At 36.7% G+C, this 20,036-nt stretch overlaps 1 protein-coding gene across 3 annotated transcripts in view; it reads left to right on the top strand.

The window, feature by feature from the left end:
• Positions 1-546: 546 nt before the first annotated feature.
• LOC117986561 (D-beta-hydroxybutyrate dehydrogenase, mitochondrial) overlaps positions 547-20,036 on the top strand; it is a 49,022-nt gene continuing 29,532 nt past the window's right edge. The window contains exons 1-3 of one of the 3 annotated variants that reach the window (XM_069501846.1): positions 547-657; positions 6,617-6,740; positions 10,576-10,755. In XM_069501846.1, the coding sequence (XP_069357947.1) occupies positions 6,627-6,740; positions 10,576-10,755 (294 nt within the window). In that variant the 5' untranslated portion in view covers positions 547-657; positions 6,617-6,626. Of the gene's footprint in view, positions 796-849; positions 869-6,616; positions 6,741-10,575; positions 10,756-20,036 lie in introns of those variants that run through there. The other 2 variants (XM_069501845.1, XM_069501847.1) reach the window with 2 other exon arrangements.

The following is a 20,036-nucleotide window of genomic DNA, read 5'->3' as shown; positions in this document are numbered from 1 at the left end:
GTGCATCACGCTGAAACTACTGAACAGATATTAATGTAATTTATTGCATAGTCTGTATTGATTCGGGTTGTTTTTGGGTTCTTTCGACATATCAAAGGGATAAAAAAATCGATGTTACTCTGTAACTCCGTTAAATCAGAACCGATTGCGATAATTGTTTTTTTACTGAAAGAGTTACAATTGCACTATCAGGTTAAGCTTATCATTTGGTGAAGGTTTTGGATCACCATGGACACCTGCCTAACGGAATTTTTTATCCATAATATTATTTTACGCTAAGAGTATAAAAAAACCTTTTATGATTAAACATTTGAAATAGGATTTTTGAAACTAAATTGTCCCTCTAAGCCCCATATCTAAAAAACTTCTTGTGTAACTTGATTATTCTTAGCACAAAAAGAAATATGCGCTTGATTTAAGATTGTTTCAGTACTATAAATTACATAATAAGATTTTACAAGTACAAAATGTACAATCCGTTTAAAAATGTAGCGTGTGTAATAAATAATATTGTGTATGTGTTTAAATTTAACGCGTCTGCCATCGAGTATTCAGCATACACAGTGGCATCCGCGCCCGCCTAGCGACGCCGGCGCCGACCTGGAGGGAAAATCGGAAAATCGCCACGCCCTGCTTTTATTGTCAACGTGCTATAAAGTATGTTTATTGCGTGAATTACAGATGATTTTTAGTACAGTGATTAATTACGTCTACTTTTTATTTAACAGTGATAACTAGTAGAAAATCTAATATTTATAATAAAAGTGCTGGTGTAATAAATAATTTAAATAGTAGGTAAGTGCAATATAGTTATCAATAGTATTCGGGTAGTCAAGTTCTACACACGTTCGTAGATCTAAGCCGGCAGGTTAGTTGGTGACCATTACTAAATATAGCAGAAGATAAAGTATTGTAGCAACTACAAAATAACTTTGTTGCTGTTAACTTTACTTGTTCGTAACAACAACTGAGACCCGTAAAGGTACCTAAAAACACTAAAGTTAAAGAAATCTGTAAACGTTTACTTTTGTCTCTGCTAACTTGCTAAAGTTATTTATTTCAAAGGATTTTTAAATATAAATAGTTTTAAATTCCACAAAAACTATAACGAAAAATTATGATCCCTATTATTTCAGTTGTAAACACTATTCGTGAAGATGATGTTAATAAATTTTATTATATCGACCAAAAGCTCCATCCAGTTATATAATCATGCAGTTTTAATATCATAATCGTTTTGTTCGTTTATAAACTAGAGTATAGAGCATCAGTCATTTGCAGTGCAACTACAAATAGCACACTGCGAATCTCTAGGCTAAATATATTGAAATTTAGATGATATGTTTATTATAGACGATCAAAGAGAAATAAATAATATTCCAGAATCATTAACTTTTGGCAGTGGTTTCAGAAACCGGTTATCAATACAGAATAATTTGTTATCGCGAAGGTTAACCGTGTTTGCCAACAGACACTACTTCCTAATGTGCAATTAGTAATGCGTTTATTTTATGCTAATGCATATTATGTTTCATGTGAAATATCAATTTATTTTTGGATTCAAGCATTTACTCTAGGTTAGTACTATTATATCTTCTGTGCTTTAGGTATAAGTAGTGCTTTAGGTAAATTTCAAACCCCTATTTCACCCCCTTAGGGGTTGAATTTTCAAACATCCTTTCTTAGCGGATGCCTACGTCATACTAGCTATCTGCATGCCAAATTTCAGCCCGATCCGTCCACTAGTTTGAGCTGTGCGTTGATAGATCAGTCAGTCAGTCAGTCATTCAGTCAGTCAGTCACCTTTTCCTTTTATTTATTTAGAAGAGAAGATATATAAGGTGAAATGAGCTATTAAATGAGACCCCATAAAAGTATACCTATAAACAATAACAATTTTAAAATAATAATTGTAAGTTAAAGTGCAGTGCATTTTCATGGAAAGTTATAAAATTAATAATAATGTCACCACAATGTCAAATAAGCCTGACATCGTGGTGGTGGACGGGGCACAGTCGAGGGTGTTTTTGGTGGACATCACCATTCCATATGACGAGAACCTCGTGAGAGCTGAGACGAAGAAAAAACGCAAATATCTCCATCTGGCTCACGAGGTTTCCGACATGTGGCATGTGGAGTCCACTGAAACCATCGCAATCGTCATATCTGCGAATGGGTTGATCCCAGTCAGCCTCACTCACCATCTGAGGCGACTGGGATTCCGTGGCAGTTCGCTCGCAGCCAGGATGCAAAAAGCAGTCTTGCTGGACTCGGCTAGGATAGTCCGCCGGTTTCTTCACCTGTCGCCCTGACCCCCGGCCGTTTGGTCTGCCCTGCCGGGGTGTAATCCTCCGTCCGGTACAAATATGTATTTATGTAACGTGTATGTAAGTTCATTTATTTGTATGTATATAAGTGTATTATATTTCTCGTTGGCCTTTATATATATTTATCTTGTACACGGGCGTGAGAGTAGTATAAATCACATTACTCTAAAAATTGGTACGAATGTTGGGAACGCCAATATTGACCGCACTATTTTTAGTTTGAAATACTTAAGCTTTATGAAAAAATCCGATTTAAATATTTGATTATTTAAATTTTGACCGACCGTAGATAGGTACCTGATAGCAACAGGTGTATAAGCAGTTGTATTAATACACTTTTACAGAATACCTAAAGAGGATAAATAGAAACTGATAAATAGTATACTTGAAAACAGAGATAAAATAATACGTTCACTTTGCTATCCATATACATTTAGACATAAAATAAATAGGACACGGTAGAAATGGCTTGATATTTTTGGCCTACGACCTTGCTGTGGTTTTGATAGCTTTACACTTTAATTAACCGGCAATAATTTAGACTGTAATTTGTTTGTAGTTTTGGAAAGCACTGAATTTAATAATTTTAATAATACTTTTACCCGCGACTTCTATCGCGTAGTCTGTCTTAACTTAATATTTTGTTTTTAATTCAACAAAAGTCTGTTTGAAAAATTTATTAACTCTATAGGTAATCTGTTTTAGATATTTATTCTTTAGATGTTATTTTGTTTAGATGAACAATGCAAATTTTACATAACTCTATATAATATTATAATATATTCCTAAATATTTGTAACACAAATAATTTTAGGTACCATTATCAACAAATAGGTACACTATGAATATAACCGAACGAGTTTGCACCTTATTTGATTATTTATAACTTATGGTTACCTATATGATGCCCGCGATTTCGTCCGGCATCCCGTGGGAACTCTTTGATTTTCCGCGACAAAAAGTAGCAAATGTCCTTCCCCGGGACGTAAGTTAACTCTGTACCAAATTCCATCAACATCGGTTAAACTGTTGCGCCGTGAAAAGCTAGCAGACAGACAGACTGACACACTTTCGCATATTTTATAATATTAGGTATGCTATTATTTGACAAATAATTTAATTTGGTTACATTAGCAAGTAATTTTGCTATTGTAAAAACTGTATTCAGAGCCTTAATAGCTAAACGGTTTAGAAGGTGCAATGTATTCTGAAAAGTTCAAAATGGGTACCACAGTACACTTTTTTATTCTGTACAAATAAATTGACGTATCACAAACTGTGTTTACTGTTGGTTTGTTGGTTTATCGATTTGTTGGTTTGTTCTTCCAGTTCTATCTTGAGATATGAGTTCCAGTGTTAATCTCTCAGATATACGAGATGGTCACTCAGTATGGTGTCATGGGATGGACATTGGACTGCTGAAAAATCACACTATAGACATTTAACAAAAAAAACAATTGTTAGAATTTTGGAAGAAGCCCTGTTCTATTCATATTTCTTGAAAGCGAGAAAAATTACTTCGTTTGCTTACGGTCCACGTGTTCTATTGAAACAAGCTGAAAGACCAAATTGAAATTTTTATAGGGTTACACTGTAGGTACCCCCAAACATATTGTGAAATTCCATGAACGACAAAAGCAAAAACATAATGGGAAATTTATATAGTAATTAGATAAGGCTAGCCTTAAGTTTTATTGTATTAAAAAAAAAATAGTAAAAAAAAAAAAAAAAAAAAATTTAAAAAAAATGGGAAATTAAAACAAAAGCTGAAGCCAAAAAACAAAGACTTTTCCAGTGGCGGACTAACCCATCGAGAGGCAGGGTTGCGAACCCGGTGTATTTTCATATATATTTTTGTAAGTATGACCAAACAGATTTTTTTATTCAGATACAAGTTAGCCCTTGACTGCAATCTCACCTGGTGGTAAGTGATGATACAGTCTAAGATGGAAGCGGGGTAACCTGGTGGGGTATGGCAGTTTTTATTAAATCCACACACCCCTTAGTAGTAACCTTGGTTCAGATTAAGATTGTTATCAGGTGTTAGTAGTAATAACCAGAACTGACGGCTTAGCTTGCTCTCCAAGGCAATAGGTAAAAAACTTGTAACATTAAATTCCTGCGAAAAGAGCAAAAAAGCGGTAGTTTAATACCTGCCCGCGACAGCTCCAATTTTACCTCTCGCAGCACCGCAGGCGTAGACAGTCCCGCCATGACTATCTGGGTCATACCGGTTCGATTCGATCCATTTAACTGGGTCGAAATATCAATAATTTAACGTGGTATGTACTCGTTATTTATATATCTAAATATATAAAACGAAAAGCTGACACTGACTGACTGATCTGTCAATGCACAGCTCAAACTACTGGACGGATAGGGCTAAAATTTGGCATGTAGGTAACTATTATGAAGTAAACATCTGCTAAGAAAGGATTTTTGAATATTCATTTCCTAAAGAGGTTAAACGGGATCAAAAGTGTAGTCCATGCGGACGTAGTTGCAGGCATAAGCTAGTTAGGTATTTAACGTGGTTGAAATCGCGGGAAAAAAATAATATTTGAATAAAAAATCAATTTGAGTTGAGAACGTTTTTGTCGAGTGCTAACTGCAAACATTGGCATCGTTACCATTTTCTTAAACGTATTCCAGCGACGAATATACGCAGGAATGACGGAGTCTCACCCACGGGATGTCTATCAAAACTTACTTATATTAATGTGGCCGGCATCGTTTCAGGTCGCGTGAACGTGGCCCGTATATAAAAATAAACACGTGTCCGGCTGCGTAGAGCAGCAGTCAAAAATGAACCGCGACATTTACAGCGGCTGCACTTTCTATTTGCGAAGTCGCAGGCGGCCCCCACGTCATATCGACCTAGCTCTCCAAATCTCCAGTCACGCATTTGGGCTCTACAGACATATTTACTACTAGATGATGCCCGCGGCTTAAGGTTTTCAAAAATTCCGTGGGAACTCTTTGATTTTCCGGGATAAAAAGTAACCTATGTCCTTCCCCGGGATGCAAGCTATCTCTGTACCAAATTTCATCAAATCGGTTATACGGATGGGCCGTGAAAAGCTATCAGACACACTTTCGCGTGAATAACATTAAATTAGAGCCTCAATAGCTCAACCGGTATAGGAGTGGACTGAAAACCGAAAGGTCAACGGTTCAAACCCCGCCCGTTGCACTATCGTCGTACCTACTCCTAGCACAAGCCTGACGCTTAATTGGAGAGGAAAGGGGAATATTAGTCATTTAACATGGCTAATATTCTTTAAAAAAAAAAAACAAAACATTAGTATGGACTAACTAGATGATACCCGCGACTTGATCCATATGGATTTAAATAACGTCAAAATAAGAAATGTTTATACTTTACTGAAAAATGTAGATACTCATTTACCTAGTGAGGTAAACCTGTATCTACAATACATACATACCTCGATGAGCAGTCTCATGGGATATGTTCGATAAGTGTGTTAGACAACCTTGAAACTCTGTTAGATATCTTATAACTTACTTCAAATATTCCGCCATCTGATTGCCAGTTAATTAATTCGGTTTATTATTTAACATGATTAAAGTAACGGATTTCCTGCCAGAGAGATGGCAATTGGCAATCAATTCTTGCTATCATTATACTGTTATTCTAATGAGCAAACAAAAAAATTCTTCGTGTTTCGGAAAAAAAACCGGTCAAGTACGATTCGGACTTCCAAACGAAGGGTTCCGTATCATGGTACAAGAAACTTTTTAGTTTTTTTAATTTTCATGGTGGTCATTTTGAAATTCTGCCCAAAACGCAGCCAGCGTTCTGGGCACCCTGCCTCGTTACGGTGGTTTAGATGATATTTTTGATTTGTAATTTTCTTTTTTAATTATTATACTATGATGAGAATTTATATAAATAAAGTTTACCTAATTACTGTGATCCGTGAAATTACATTAGGTAGGTACTTTCATCGTTAAAATTTTAAGTTTGAAATTCTTATAATTTGTTGTTATATATAAATACACTTAGAAATACACATTCTGTGAAAATTTCAACTCTCTACCTACCTATTACAGTTCACGAGATACAGCCCGCTGATAGACAAACAGACGGACGGATGGACAGCGGAGTCTTATGTAATAGGATTTCGTTGGCACCCTTTGTGTAGGGGACCCTAAAAAAGAGAAGTTAAACTTTTTCCAATTTCTGAGGTTTGTGACTTTGCTCCATAAAAATCGGAAGTAAGTTAGGTACGTGTAATTTTTTCTTTTACATTCATCCCTTGTTACAGCTAAGTGATCATGGCCGCGGGCGATGTAACGCGCCGCGCCTCCATCACCTCTCCGTCGATGCACCGCCGTCCTTCGGCGAGACGAGGATCACTTATTAAAGGCTCCCAGCCTACCACATCACAGGTAGGTTACCTACATTTTTTACAGCAACTTCAATGCTGATTACGCAGACAATTTACTATCGGCCCGCGAGGCATCGCAAAGGTCTGCACCCACTCTGCACCGCACAGAAATCCTAATAATAAGGCGTTATTAGGATGCCTGCTGTGTAACACTTCAAATTATAATACAGAACGCATGTCGCCGGCAGCCTTACTAGATTCACAAACAAAGCATTCTACGGAATTACGCTTTACCCTCAATGCTGTGCAGAGAGAATTAAGCCGTAGGATTAGCTAGTTAAGGTTGTTAATGCGTTCGCTTACCTCACACATCGTTGTATCTTTTCGCTTACCTCACACATAGGCGACAAGGTCACGCGTACACTGCATTTCTAGCGCCTGATTTGTAGGATATCTGTCTGCACCATAGGGTGCCTAAGAACTGTCTAAGAAACAATAAATCTTTTTGTGAAAACCATTTTGGTAAAGTAATTTTTTTGGTCAAGCGTGAGTTATCTATAAAATAAACAAAACTGATTTTTTTAAATGCTGATCAACTCAGTTTCATGTAAGGATCATTTCATTGTATCGAAAGGAAAATACATACACAGGTCAAACACAGTCAGGGAAAAAATGGGGACAGCACAAGTTGGGCAAACATAATAATATGCAGTCGGATAAAAACAGAACACTTATGGAATCACCTCATTGTCTGCCCTGTCTGGCAGTCGTTTTTCTTACAATGAAAAATAAACAAATAAAAATAAACCAACTACTTAGGTACTCATAACAATTATGTAAGAAAAATAACGTAGCGAATCGTCTTTGTTTTTGGATGGGGGGGACAACAACGAGTTTAAAAATAAGTAAATTCGCCAAATACGAGTCATGACTCGCGTACCGAGAGTTCCGTACATACCTTGGAAGGAAACGTAGGTATACGACAGTTTCATCATTATAATTTATAAACTAAATAAATAAAAAGAAAAGGTAACTGACTGAATGATTGACTGACTGATCTATCAACGCACAGATCAGTAGGGACGGATCAGGCTGAAATTTGGCATAAAAATAGCTATTATGACGTAGGCATCCGCTAAAAAAGATTTTTGAAAATTCAACTCCTAAGGGGGTGAAATAGGGGTTCGAAATTTGCGTAGTCCAAGCGGATGAAGTCGCGAACATAAGCTTACTAGCTTATGCTCGCAACTTCATAATAATAAAACCAATTCTTCGAGTACGGAATACTAAACAACCAGACCTACGTCAACTGAACTTGGTTTTTGAATACTTAGTATATAATAACAGCTGTTCATGATATTATGACGTCAGAAGAGATTTAAGAACTTTTATTAGCCTTAACTTCTAGGTCGGTCTCATTTTTCATCTACATTGTAAAGGGAACTAAGGGTTGGGCGGGGCGTTAATGAGTTGATGGGTCAGGACTTCTTTTTTATTTAAATGAAGAAAGATTTATTAGAGGTACAAAATATGGCAACGTTTATACCTCCAAAGATTCTTAATCGGGCTTATTCACTAGAATAATTGTGTAATATTTTTATACAATCATTCCTGAGTATAAAGCAGATTAACTAAAATCCGCCCGTAGCAGCATTAGGTTATTTATTTTCAGCTAAGTTCCCAACTCCTATTTTCTTCGTCGCACCGTCAGCTTTCTTTATCTATTTATGCAAACTCTGACGTAACATTCAGCGAGCAGATGAATAAATACTATAGCCATATTATCATCATTTATTTTTACTGGATACGGGCTAGTATATTTTATTGGTTAGAATTTGGTTTTCGAACGAGTTCGGCTTCGAAGTTTCGTGACTTCGTACGCGTGGATTTAGGTTTTAAAAGTCCCGTGCGAACTCTTTGCTTTCCGGGATAAAAAGTAGCCTATTTCCTTCCCCAGGATGCAAGCTATCTCCGTACCAAACTTCGTCAAAATCGGTTGACCGTTTGAGCCGTGAAAGGCTAGCAGACAGACAGACAAAAAGACAGACAGACAGACACAGTTTCACATTTATAATAATACAGTGAATAGTAATTATAGTACCTAATAATAGTAATAATAGTAATATAGTATGGAGTATGGATATAAAAGAAAAAGCTGACTGATTGACTGATCAATCAACACGCTATTTTAAAAATAATTTTAAAATCTATCAACTCAGTCGGGCTAAAGGCTACACCAAAGAATAGACTCGCATATTATCTACTTACATCCATTCTTACTACATATTTGTATTGAGTATACAATACCCTTTATAACTGCAGTCGAGTAAGCAAAAGTTTTATATTCCTGTGAAAGGCTTTCTAGGAAACATGTCACTCGAAGCTTAATTCGAACAATAAAAATGTCTTTATGTATTAACTGTCGGAACTCAGCAGGCTTTAGAATTCATTTTCAGGAAACGGTGTCCTCTTTTAATATTTAAGCTACCGAGTGATAACGGGATAACCTTTTTTTAACTAGATATGCATAGAAAATTCAGAGATGATCCATATCCATACTTAATATTACAATAATTGTGTGTCTGTCTGTCTGCTAGCTTTTCTCGGCCCATCCGTTTATTGAGCCTTATATAATATTTCATCTGATCTGTTCTGTTCTGTTCCGTTCTGGCTTGCATCCCAGACATAGGCTACTTTTTATCCCGGAAAATAAAGAGTTCCCACGCGACTTTTTAAAAACCTAAATCTACGCGGGGGAAGCCGTGAGCATTATCTAGTTTTCAAAGGGCCAAAGTAGACAAGATACTGTTGCAAAATTATTAGATCGCTTTTCGGAAGCTAGAAGCTACGATTAAACTTTTGACTAGACACGCTTGAGAGTTAGTAGGTAATAGTATCGAAAGCTACTCACTAAGCACTGTATAATGGGGAGTGCTCTGAAGAGTTTTTTGACCTCATTCCACCCTCTTTTTTCTACAACCGCACCGCGCGCCACCGTAAGGAATTTCACCCTCACCATCTGGGTGTCTGGTGCACTCGACCGTCCGCTGCGCCAGAACTTTCTTTCCACGCACGTGCAAACTCCCATCGGCGGTGTTCCCACTAGATTATAACATGGGGTTATTCAAGCACCAACAAATTCCAAAAAGGCCGGCAACGCATCCTCTGGTGCTGCAAATGTTCATGGGCGGCGGTAATCACTTAACATCAGGTGACCCGCCTGCTCGTTTGCTCGCTATATCTATTAAAAAAAAAAGCAATGACTGTACCTTTTAATCCGCGACATTGGAACCACAGTTGTGGTGATTTTGTAAGCTCTGTCGTCTGAGTATCTGATATGTTGATACTAACTCAACGTCTTGACTTTATGTTTAAACTAACTGGCCTACCCCAGCTTCGTTCGGGGCAGAATTTTCATAAAACCGATGAGGAAGTGACATAAATACGTACATTTTGCAAATATTAATTTATTTATTTTTAATATTAATTTTCATGGACATAACTTGAAAAAACGACGAACTTTCATCCTATATTTCCAATCAATCAATCCCTTAGGAGGGTTGAAGTTCCGAAAAACGGACTAATACTTTCATACAACTTTTCCTCCACTAATTATAGAGGCGGAATTTCCAAGAATCCTTTCTTAATGAGTGCCTACGTTATGAAAGTTTTTCCTTTATATTTATAAACTAACGGATAACCGGCGTGTGCTACTGCGCTAAAAATCCATATTTCTTTTTTCCCTCTCGTCTAAAACCACCTCGCATTATTGCATTTCTAATGGAACTGGTTTGGGGCACATCGGTTGGATGGTTTCAAAGTCTATAAAGGACACAGGTAGAAACATATTTTGTGTTTTATTTATTAAGGAAGATAATATGTTTTTTTGTTCGTAGGAGGTGCCATGGGACATCATCGACCGCTGCGCGCTGCCCATAGTGCTGTGCCATGCACTCGCCGTGGTGCTCTCCGCGCTGATGAACGCGATGCACATCAGCCAGATCTCTGTGTTCACGTTGTTCCTCTGGTTCTCCATCTCAGTTACCGGATCCCTCTGGTTCTACCACAACCTTCAAGTAAGTTTTGCCGTTTTAATAGTTTCGAGCAAATCGTATGTAGGTATAGTCCGCGACAGATTGAAATGGAAATCGGGGTATGAGGCGGGGAGCGCCCAGCGCACCAGCACGTCACCCGCGCTATCCCGTACCGGGTTAGCGCGAGGGTTATGCGGGTGTGCGGGGCCGGGCGTCCCAAGCCCGGTCGACCTGTCGCGTACTATAATAGACGGGCTGACACCGCGATGTCTACGTCCCAACGTCATTCTAAGCCGTGGTCCGAGCCTCACAGGAGGCGCCCTTAGGAGGACGTTGCCCCCCGACCTCGCGAATTATTTCTTCGAGCCCTAGGGCTCACCCCCAGGCGGAGCTTCGCGCTCGCCAACCCCCCCGGTGACGCTGTAGCGGCCAGTAGGGCCTACGCAGCATAGTCAATCCGAAACAACACACGCGATGTCTACCACTTAATACCTAACCTTACATAACTATACCAGTACCCGTAGTACAAGATTTTACGTCTCACCAAACCAAACCAAATTCGAGAGTCGAAATACTTCCGCGTTACAGTAAACTGGATCTTAAGTACCTTGTTTTAAAGCTCAAGTTTGTCTACACTTCAACAGCCAGCGCTCCAAGCGGAAACATTGCGAAATTAAAATCAGTGGCATTGAATATTTGACTTCAATTCAAGGCTGTTTAGGTCCATTTTACTGTAACGCGGAAGTATTTCGACTCTCGAATTTGGTTTCGTTTGGTGAGACGTAAAATCTTGTTTTACGGGTACAGGTAGTAGTGGTCTGTGTAGTAAGTATACTCATAAGTGAGCCGTTACCATAAGGGTGGTTACAGACAATTGTTTTTTTTCTGCGTATTTTTCCCACGCTACCCTTGGCGCTTCAATAAAACGAACGTGACTACGCTCGATACTATGGACCAGTCAGTAACATGATATAGATTGGCGTCTTTCACGGCTCACGCATATTCCAGTTTATAAGCGTGTCTACGCTCGTACGAGATTCGTGTGTGACAAAAGGCACGTATACGCACGTACAAAAACCGGTCAAGTGCGAGTCAGGCTCACGCAACGAGGGTTCCGTACCTACTACAGTCGTATTTTTCGACAATATTTTTTTAATTTTTCTTTAAATTTTGGAAAAGATTTTTCGTTAAAAATGTCTTTAGGCAAGTTATTATATAGTAGCACTCCCTCAAACTGTATAGTTTTCACCCCACAAATGAAATGTGTTAGCCTTTGAAAGATTTCATATTTCTGAAGTTGAGCTTGATATTTAGATAAATATAAATTTTCCAGGAATACTTTACCTGCCTATATCAATCAATACCTAACTAATTAGATCTATTTGTGTCACGAAGTTTTTCATCGCCAGAAGATTAATCATCCAACTGCTGTTGCCATAATTCTTATGTATTTGCTTTTATATGTGGTGTTTTTGGTAACTACTGTGAACCATATGTTGCAAAACAAATAAATATATTATTCATTTAATAAATTATTCTATAACGAAAGGAGATAAACAAACACGATGCGCGACGCAAAAGCTATCATGGACGTAAACGAAGACTTGTTTGTGATTGGCACCTTAATTCCTGTAGCCTCTGACACTACTATAATATTATATTCTGTGACACTGCACTGGGGTGTATACTGTATACTATCTCTATGGGTGAGAATTATAGAGCGCACGCGCTAACAGAAACAAGCTTGCAGCTCCTACCTTCCGCCTCAGGAAAGTCCAAAAGTCATTTGTGGGTATGGGTATAACCTTTTATAACAAAATCCCGCAAACTATTTTGGACTTACCTTTGCACAAGTTTAAAAAATCTATTAAAAATATGCTCCTGAAAAAAGCATATTACACAATTGAAGATTATCTAAATGATAGAAGAGCGTGGATTTGACCTGCAGCTCGTTCCAGCAACGCACAAGACTGCAAATACTATTTTATACATGGCATAATCTTGTACCTATATCAAATACATATTTGAAAAGAGCAACCGCCGAGTTTCTTGCTGGTTCTTCTCGGTAGGAAAGGCATTCCGAACCAGTGGTAGATGCATCCGACTATTCGAAAGTAGGTACTTGTAAAAGTTTATTTGAATAAAAAGATTTTTATTTTATTTTATTTTTATACTTAAGACAGAGTTAAAACGAGTCTTGTTTTAACTCAATCTTAAGTCTGAGCAAAGTCAAAGTGCGCTCTATAGATCTCAGCCTAAGTAGTGTTTTTCCGGCGAAGGCGTTCTTCATGTATGACCGTGCGACTACCTTTGACTGCGTATTACGGCTATTTCAGTCATCCAAACACAAGTTTTTGAATTGTCTGTTTTTCCGGCTAAAATATCTCTGAAACAGTTGAGCCGATTTTAACGTGATTTTAAAACAAGAAATTTTTATTCCTTTACATCAGGTTACTACGGCTTAAAAAACCATCACCGAGGCGGATGAAGTTGCGGGCACAAGCTAGATTTTAAAAAAAAGAATATTAGCCATGTTAAATTACTAATATTCCCCTTTCCTCTCCAATTAAGCGTCAAGCTTGTGCTAGGAGTAGGTACGACAATAGTGCAACGGGCGGGGTTTGAACCGTCGACCTTTCGGTTTTCAGTCCACTCCTTTACCGGTTGAACTATTGAGGCCCTAAGATTTTGATATATTATGATAAATCAGTACAAACAATAATACATTATTTTTTTAAACATAATAATTTATTAAAACCCCAATTTGGGAATAATATTACCAACTATTTGTTTGGGTTAACAGCAAAACTAATCCCGGGATATACTCAGTGTTATATCTACCTTGTACAACCTAATATGGCCTCTCTACCGTACGACTACAAACTAATTAAATTCTCGTCTCAACGTGTAACGTAACGAACTTATGAAATTTATAACACTACTTGGTCCCCGCTCAGTAAATCTATAGGCACTTGTTATAATTATGTACATGATAATATGATATGATATGAGAGATACCTGTGGGGAGGTACAGTCCTGTACAGCTTGTACCTACTAATTAGTAGTAGATGTTATTGCAATGTGCACGGAATTTTTTTTTCAGAAGACTCATAAAATTACGATTACGTATGATCAATACAATAATGACCTGTAATCTGTGTCTCTCTCTCTCTCTCTCTCTCTGCGTAGTATTCCTCATTGTTGAGGTTTGTGAGTTGTGACCCTGCACTCATCACGTAATTGTAGGATTTTTCTTGGGATTGTACTATCAAATAAATAATGAGTAAAAACGTACATTACAAAAAATACATTTAGGTAGGTATAATATTTATTAGTATTACTAACCAGTTAGGGGGCCAGAACAATACAAGCATAATTTTATATATTATAGTACATACAAGGTGTAACCAGAACGCTGGCAAAAATGAAGACAGGTGATACTACTGATGACTTATGATGACATATGGTACTATAAAAAAACCGGCCAAGTGCGAGTCAGACTCGCGCACTGAGGGTTCCGTACTACAATCGTATTTTATCGACATTTGCACGATAAATCAAAAACTATTATGCCTAAAAATAAATAAAAATCTGTTTTAGAATGTACAAGTAAAGTCCTATCATATGATGAATGTGTGCAAGAGTAGCCCAGGTTAGGGAAATAGCCATGAAACAGCACAGAAAATATTGGCTTTCGAATGGAAATTTTTTTGAGCTTGAGCTTCTGCTTAAGGCGAGTCACCGAGGCTAAGCGGAAAAAACTGGTTTGCTAGATCAAATGTTTTAGGTATTTACTATTAAATAATGGCTTTGCAAAAAATATACAATATACCTAAAGACATTGTCTAAAGAATGTGCTACTTTGATACACAATAGGAAGTACTTCACTCGATCAAATAAAATCTTGAAATAAGCTGAAATAAAAGTCTAAAACGAATTATTTATACTAAAATTTCTGACTTGGCAAATAATTTTTATGTGGAAATATTTGTCTTGAAGTACTACAGAGAACCTGCTAAATTTTGGTTTTCAACAGGACTTCTATAATTTATTAAATTCAAATTTAACGTTTGAAACACAGAATTTGAACGTTGCCAAGCGGTTTACTTCAAAGCCGCGCTTCCCGCCTCGGTGACTCGCCTTAAGACGCTGCAGGTTATAGATAGAGGCAAGACCTTTAAGTAGTAGCTGGGTAGTAGACAATAATTTACATAGACTTAAGAGGTATTCTGATAACCTAAAAATAATAATTCCATTATTATAACAAATCGCTTTGGATCGTTACCTTGGTTAGTAGTGAATCTTCCAAAATAATATACTTAATATGAATCATTTTTAGGGTTCCGTACCTGAAAAGGAAAAATGGAACCCTTATAGGATCACTTTGTTGTCTGTCTGTCTGTCTGTCTGTCTGTCTGTCTGTCTGTCTGTCTGTCTGTCTGTCTGTCTGTCTGTCCGTCTGTCTGTCAAGAAACCTACAGGGTACTTCCCGTTGACCTAGAATCATGAATTTGGCAGGTAGGTAGATCTTATAGCTGACATTTGGGGAAAAATCTGAAAACCGTGAATTTAGTCATGAACTAATAATTAGTATTTTCAACTTTCGAAGTGAGTGACTATATCAAGTGGGGTATCATATGAAAGGTCTTTACCTGTACATTCTAAAACAGATTTTTATTTATTTTTATGCATCATAGTTTTTGAATTATCGTGCAAAATGTCGAAAAAATACGACTGTAGTACGGAACCCTTATTGCGCGAGCCTGACTCGCACTTGCCCGGTTTTTTATTTTTATTTCCATTTATTCTTTATGATGATAAATGGAAAAGGTGTGGCAAATAAATGAGGAAGCATTTGCATGTTCTTTTAGGTAAGTAGTAGTCCATCTAACCTTTGCAACTACATACTTCGCTATCAACGTCTAATTGAGACAAAATTGTTTACTCTGTAGGGCGTAGTCCCTAATGGCCCGAGAGCCCGTGAAAGTCAGACCTACGTCATAGTATAATGGCTAATTTTTTTTTTCTCAGTGGATAGCAACTACTTAGTACAGTTTGAATACTATGAATCTTGCATCGCGGTTGCTAAAATAAAATAGTAAAGCTGCATAATATTGCTGCATAAAAACATCAAGAACATGTAAAGCGTGTTTTTTTTTTACTTTAGCAAAAGTATGACGCAGATCTGACCATCGAAAGATCTTACTTACTATATACTAAAATAAATCTATATAAAAACTTACATTTAACTGTATCAACTGCTATTAAAAAAAACCGACTCAAAAATCGAAATAGGATCAGGATTCGGAATAGAACTTGATTGGAACGCTGTAGAAAGTCACACTGAAACCGAAGGTGGTGGAGGTGTGGGGAGGTACCTACTTGTTAGCTAGAATATTAAATTAATTTTAAGTCAAAAGGACGAATTAATTTGGATGCAGGCCGTGACACTGACAACCTCAAAAGTCCAGCGTCCAATATCACCTGCAGGCTATACATACTATACATTCGATTACACTCATATTATAAAGAGATAAAGTTTGTAAGTTTGGATGTAAGAGGTAATCACCGAAACTATTATATTAATCCGATTTCAAAAATATTTTCCCATTTTAGAAACGAATGTACCTAATAGGTACCTACATTAAAGCTGTTATAAGATAATTTAGAAACTTCTCAAAGAAAGGTTAGTTTTGGAACAAAATTAAAGGCTTTTATTAAATTTTACATTATAATAACCGTAGTATTTCAAAAGTGACTCTCTAATATAGCGCTCGTAGAAAAAAATGAATTCTTTTCTTCTTTAGTCGTCGTGTTATATACGTGATATATACGTAACAAGATTAATCTGTTGTTGCGGGTAACTGTTTCAGAAAAAGAAAGTCGTTGTAACAAATTAATTAAACATAATTCTGAAAGAACAAGCGAGGCCTTTGTTCATTGTGGCATAAGATTGTAAAATATAATAAAGCTACCAAGATAATTAGAAGTTCGAAGAAAGTATTCCAGTGCTTATTGAGTATAAAAATTCCAATCAAGACTTTTAGTTGTCTTTTTTTAGATAAATATTAGCCACCGCCTGTGGCTTTACCCCGTGGGAATTCAATAAATTTGGCCGTATTCGGCTTGTCTACATTATAAAGCGAACTTTTGTGCAAAATTTCAGCTTTCTTGGTTCAAGCGTTTGAGCTGAGAGTTGAGGAAAGGCAGTGATTGGACAGCCTATTTTATCTCTAATGGCACTTAGAATGCTGTTGTGGTTGCTACGAAGGTGCTGTAAGAGTGAGATCATCTTTTAACGGATCACATGGCATGAAAGCCATCAGTCCAGGCCACGTAAATATATCACTAGCTTTACAGTCCCTCAGCAACTCTAACAGCATGCTGAATGCGTTATTGTATTGCACTCACTAATCCATCAGTGCAATACATTTGTCATTCTAATTAATCAAAGTTCAAACCGTATTGCATTGCTAAATGATTGTTAAGTACATGCATGTGTGGTTTGATAAGTGGGTAGCTACGAGTTGAGTGACATTCTAAGGACATACCTGTTCAACGGAATACGGAAGTACTAAAGACATAATCTCGAACGCGTGCAGCAACTAATTAACTATTATGAAGGATTTAGTGTAAACGATACACGAGCTCAAATGAGGTGGTAGGAGAATATTTCATACTAGTTACCTGCCCCGGCTTCGCAGAGGGAGCCTACATATTCCATAGACAAATACGTATGAATGTGTTATATTAAAATCTACATAAACAACTTCCTCGCGAAATGTTCTGAATGACAATGAAATTCTTATTGAATTGCATTGAGAACTTTATGTACCAATTTTGTTTTACTCAAAATAAAAATGTATTGTTTACTATATTCTGTGTTATGGTTAAGAATCTACTTTTTACTTAACTATTACAATGATCGCGATTGATTTCCTGTTAAACCCGTTGAGGAGTTCCGTCTTGTCTCCGAAACTATTCATCAAATCCTTACCAAACTAACATGTTACTAGGTACAAAGTTTGTACTATCAAGTTAGTTTAAAATTATGAATACAAAATTGATCCCGAAGAAGCCCTTATGTTTTTTGAGATGAAAACTATCTTATATGTTAATTAGGAGTATTAGCTATAAGTACCTATGCCAAGTCACGTTTCAGCGTGAAACGTGCGCAGATAGACAAAAAATCAAAAAAATATATATATATATACAGAAATCATCCAGTTAGTTATAATAAAAGTATAGTTAGCCTATTACTATATACGTAATAAATACGTAATAAATTTTGACGAAATGTTTGAGTTAGCTCAAACAACTCGTCAAAAAACTTGGTAAACTAGGTCACGGTTAAAATCTTTCAATGCAACGTAATTTTGAATTTCTTTAAAATACTGAGAAATTGTCTACATCTACCAATATATTATCTAGATTACGTTAAAGTTTAAAGTTCAGCATATATAATTTGCCCTCATCTCGTCGATGGTCTACTTGTTTCAAAGCTCTGCTCAAGTGCAGTAGGTACACTTAAACTAGTTTCATAATGAGTATGATACAGTATTTTAATATCTTTGAGCTAGTCCGTTTTGTTCTTTTATTTTAATATCAAAACCACTATTCAACATTTATTACCCACATTATAAATGCGACGCAACGGATCAACATGATTTTTTTCATGGGTATAGTTAAAGACCTAAGTGACATAGCCTACTTTTTATCCCGGAAAATCATAGAGTTCCCGCGGGATTTTTAAAACCAAAATCCACGGCCACGATGTCGCGGGCGAAGGAGCGAAGCGAGGTCTCGGGGTCTACTTGGATCAATTTGTATTTGTCTGCCTGTCTGTCCGTCCGTCTGGCAGAATCTTAAAACTGAATTAATAAATATAAACTGAAACTCACAAATAATATACATATAAGCAAAAAAACATACTTAAATGAGAAACTTAATTTGAGGTGGACATTCATAGAAGCAATTGAGGGTATTTTTTAAAAACAAATCGCTGTTTTTAGACGTCTTTTGTCCTGGAACTTTTCTCAAAAACGCCTATACTTCAAAAGCTGTACCTAGTTATGTATAATTTCTAAATTGTTAATAAATAAAATAAAATAAAATAAAATAATTTCAATCATATCTTGTAGTGAAACAACAAATTTTAATATCAGTAAATAAGTAAGTTACAAATAGAAATAAAATTAATAAGTACACCTTTTTCTTATCCCTTTTGTTCTAAGCAAATGGCACTGTAAAAAAATATCCTTTAATCAAGATCGTGAACACATGTGAAAAAAATGGTCTATCCTACTGCAAATAATGTTACCTACGTCTTACTTATCTAAAATTTAAATTCTAAATTTAAAAGACACGTGGTCATAATTCGGGGAAAACCACTAAGTAGTAGGTATATTATATCGTTCATAAATTGCAAGATGTTACCTACTCACATATTATCCCACATAAATAATTCGTCTCCATAGTACAAATAGTTGAACGGCGCCAATTCGGAGGATGAAGTATGAATTATTCGATCGTCAACCAACCCACTCACTATGGGAAGAAGCTGACTCACGAAGTTGTGTGGGACGCACACTGCATTAATGCGCAAAGCTGATGTCATTTACTTTGGAGAAAGTCCATAATACTACAGATATAAACAAAGGATCAGTTTACCGTATAACATGGAAATGAGACCAATATCTAGACACATATGAAATAATAAAAAGCCACGAGCAAACCTTTACTGCTTGTAATAAAAACAAGTTAAGGCGAGGATAAAACTATTCCTATATGTAGGCGTAAAGTGCATTGACTAGTTACGGCGCCAGTAACACACGCGTGAAAGCTTGAAAGTTGAAAGGTCGTGCCAAAACGTAGGATGGAATTCAGAATAATGATATCATTCATCGCTTCATTATATAATTTGGCTTATTTTTTCCCAACGTGTTTGTCTAGATACTATGTTATGATATAGATATTATGATAGGTATATTATTTACTTAGAAGTTGGATATTATAGAAGTCTGACACGATTCATACTTAAATCATATTATAGGTACGTACTTTATGTTTATTAGGTAAACTTAAGATCAAAGCCCACCGGGATATTTGCACGTTATTTGTGAGGCAAGTACACACAGTGATTATTGCCCGTAGGATCGTGCCGGTAATGATGCAGAGGCGAAAACGTGGTCACTGATAGTGGCCTCGTGCACAAATTACGCCATTTGCGCGCTTTGGAGTATCTTAAGCTTTATTGGGTATATCTCTCAGGATGAAATCTGGAACGAGGAAATTCGTAGAATAACAAAAGTGACCGACACAGC

The sequence above is a fragment of the Maniola hyperantus genome, chromosome 11, assembly GCF_902806685.2.
Source record: "Maniola hyperantus chromosome 11, iAphHyp1.2, whole genome shotgun sequence".
Taxonomy (NCBI): domain Eukaryota; kingdom Metazoa; phylum Arthropoda; class Insecta; order Lepidoptera; family Nymphalidae; genus Maniola; species Maniola hyperantus.
Note: the sequence above shows the minus strand (reverse complement) of the source record. Positions and strands in the feature narration are given on the sequence as shown.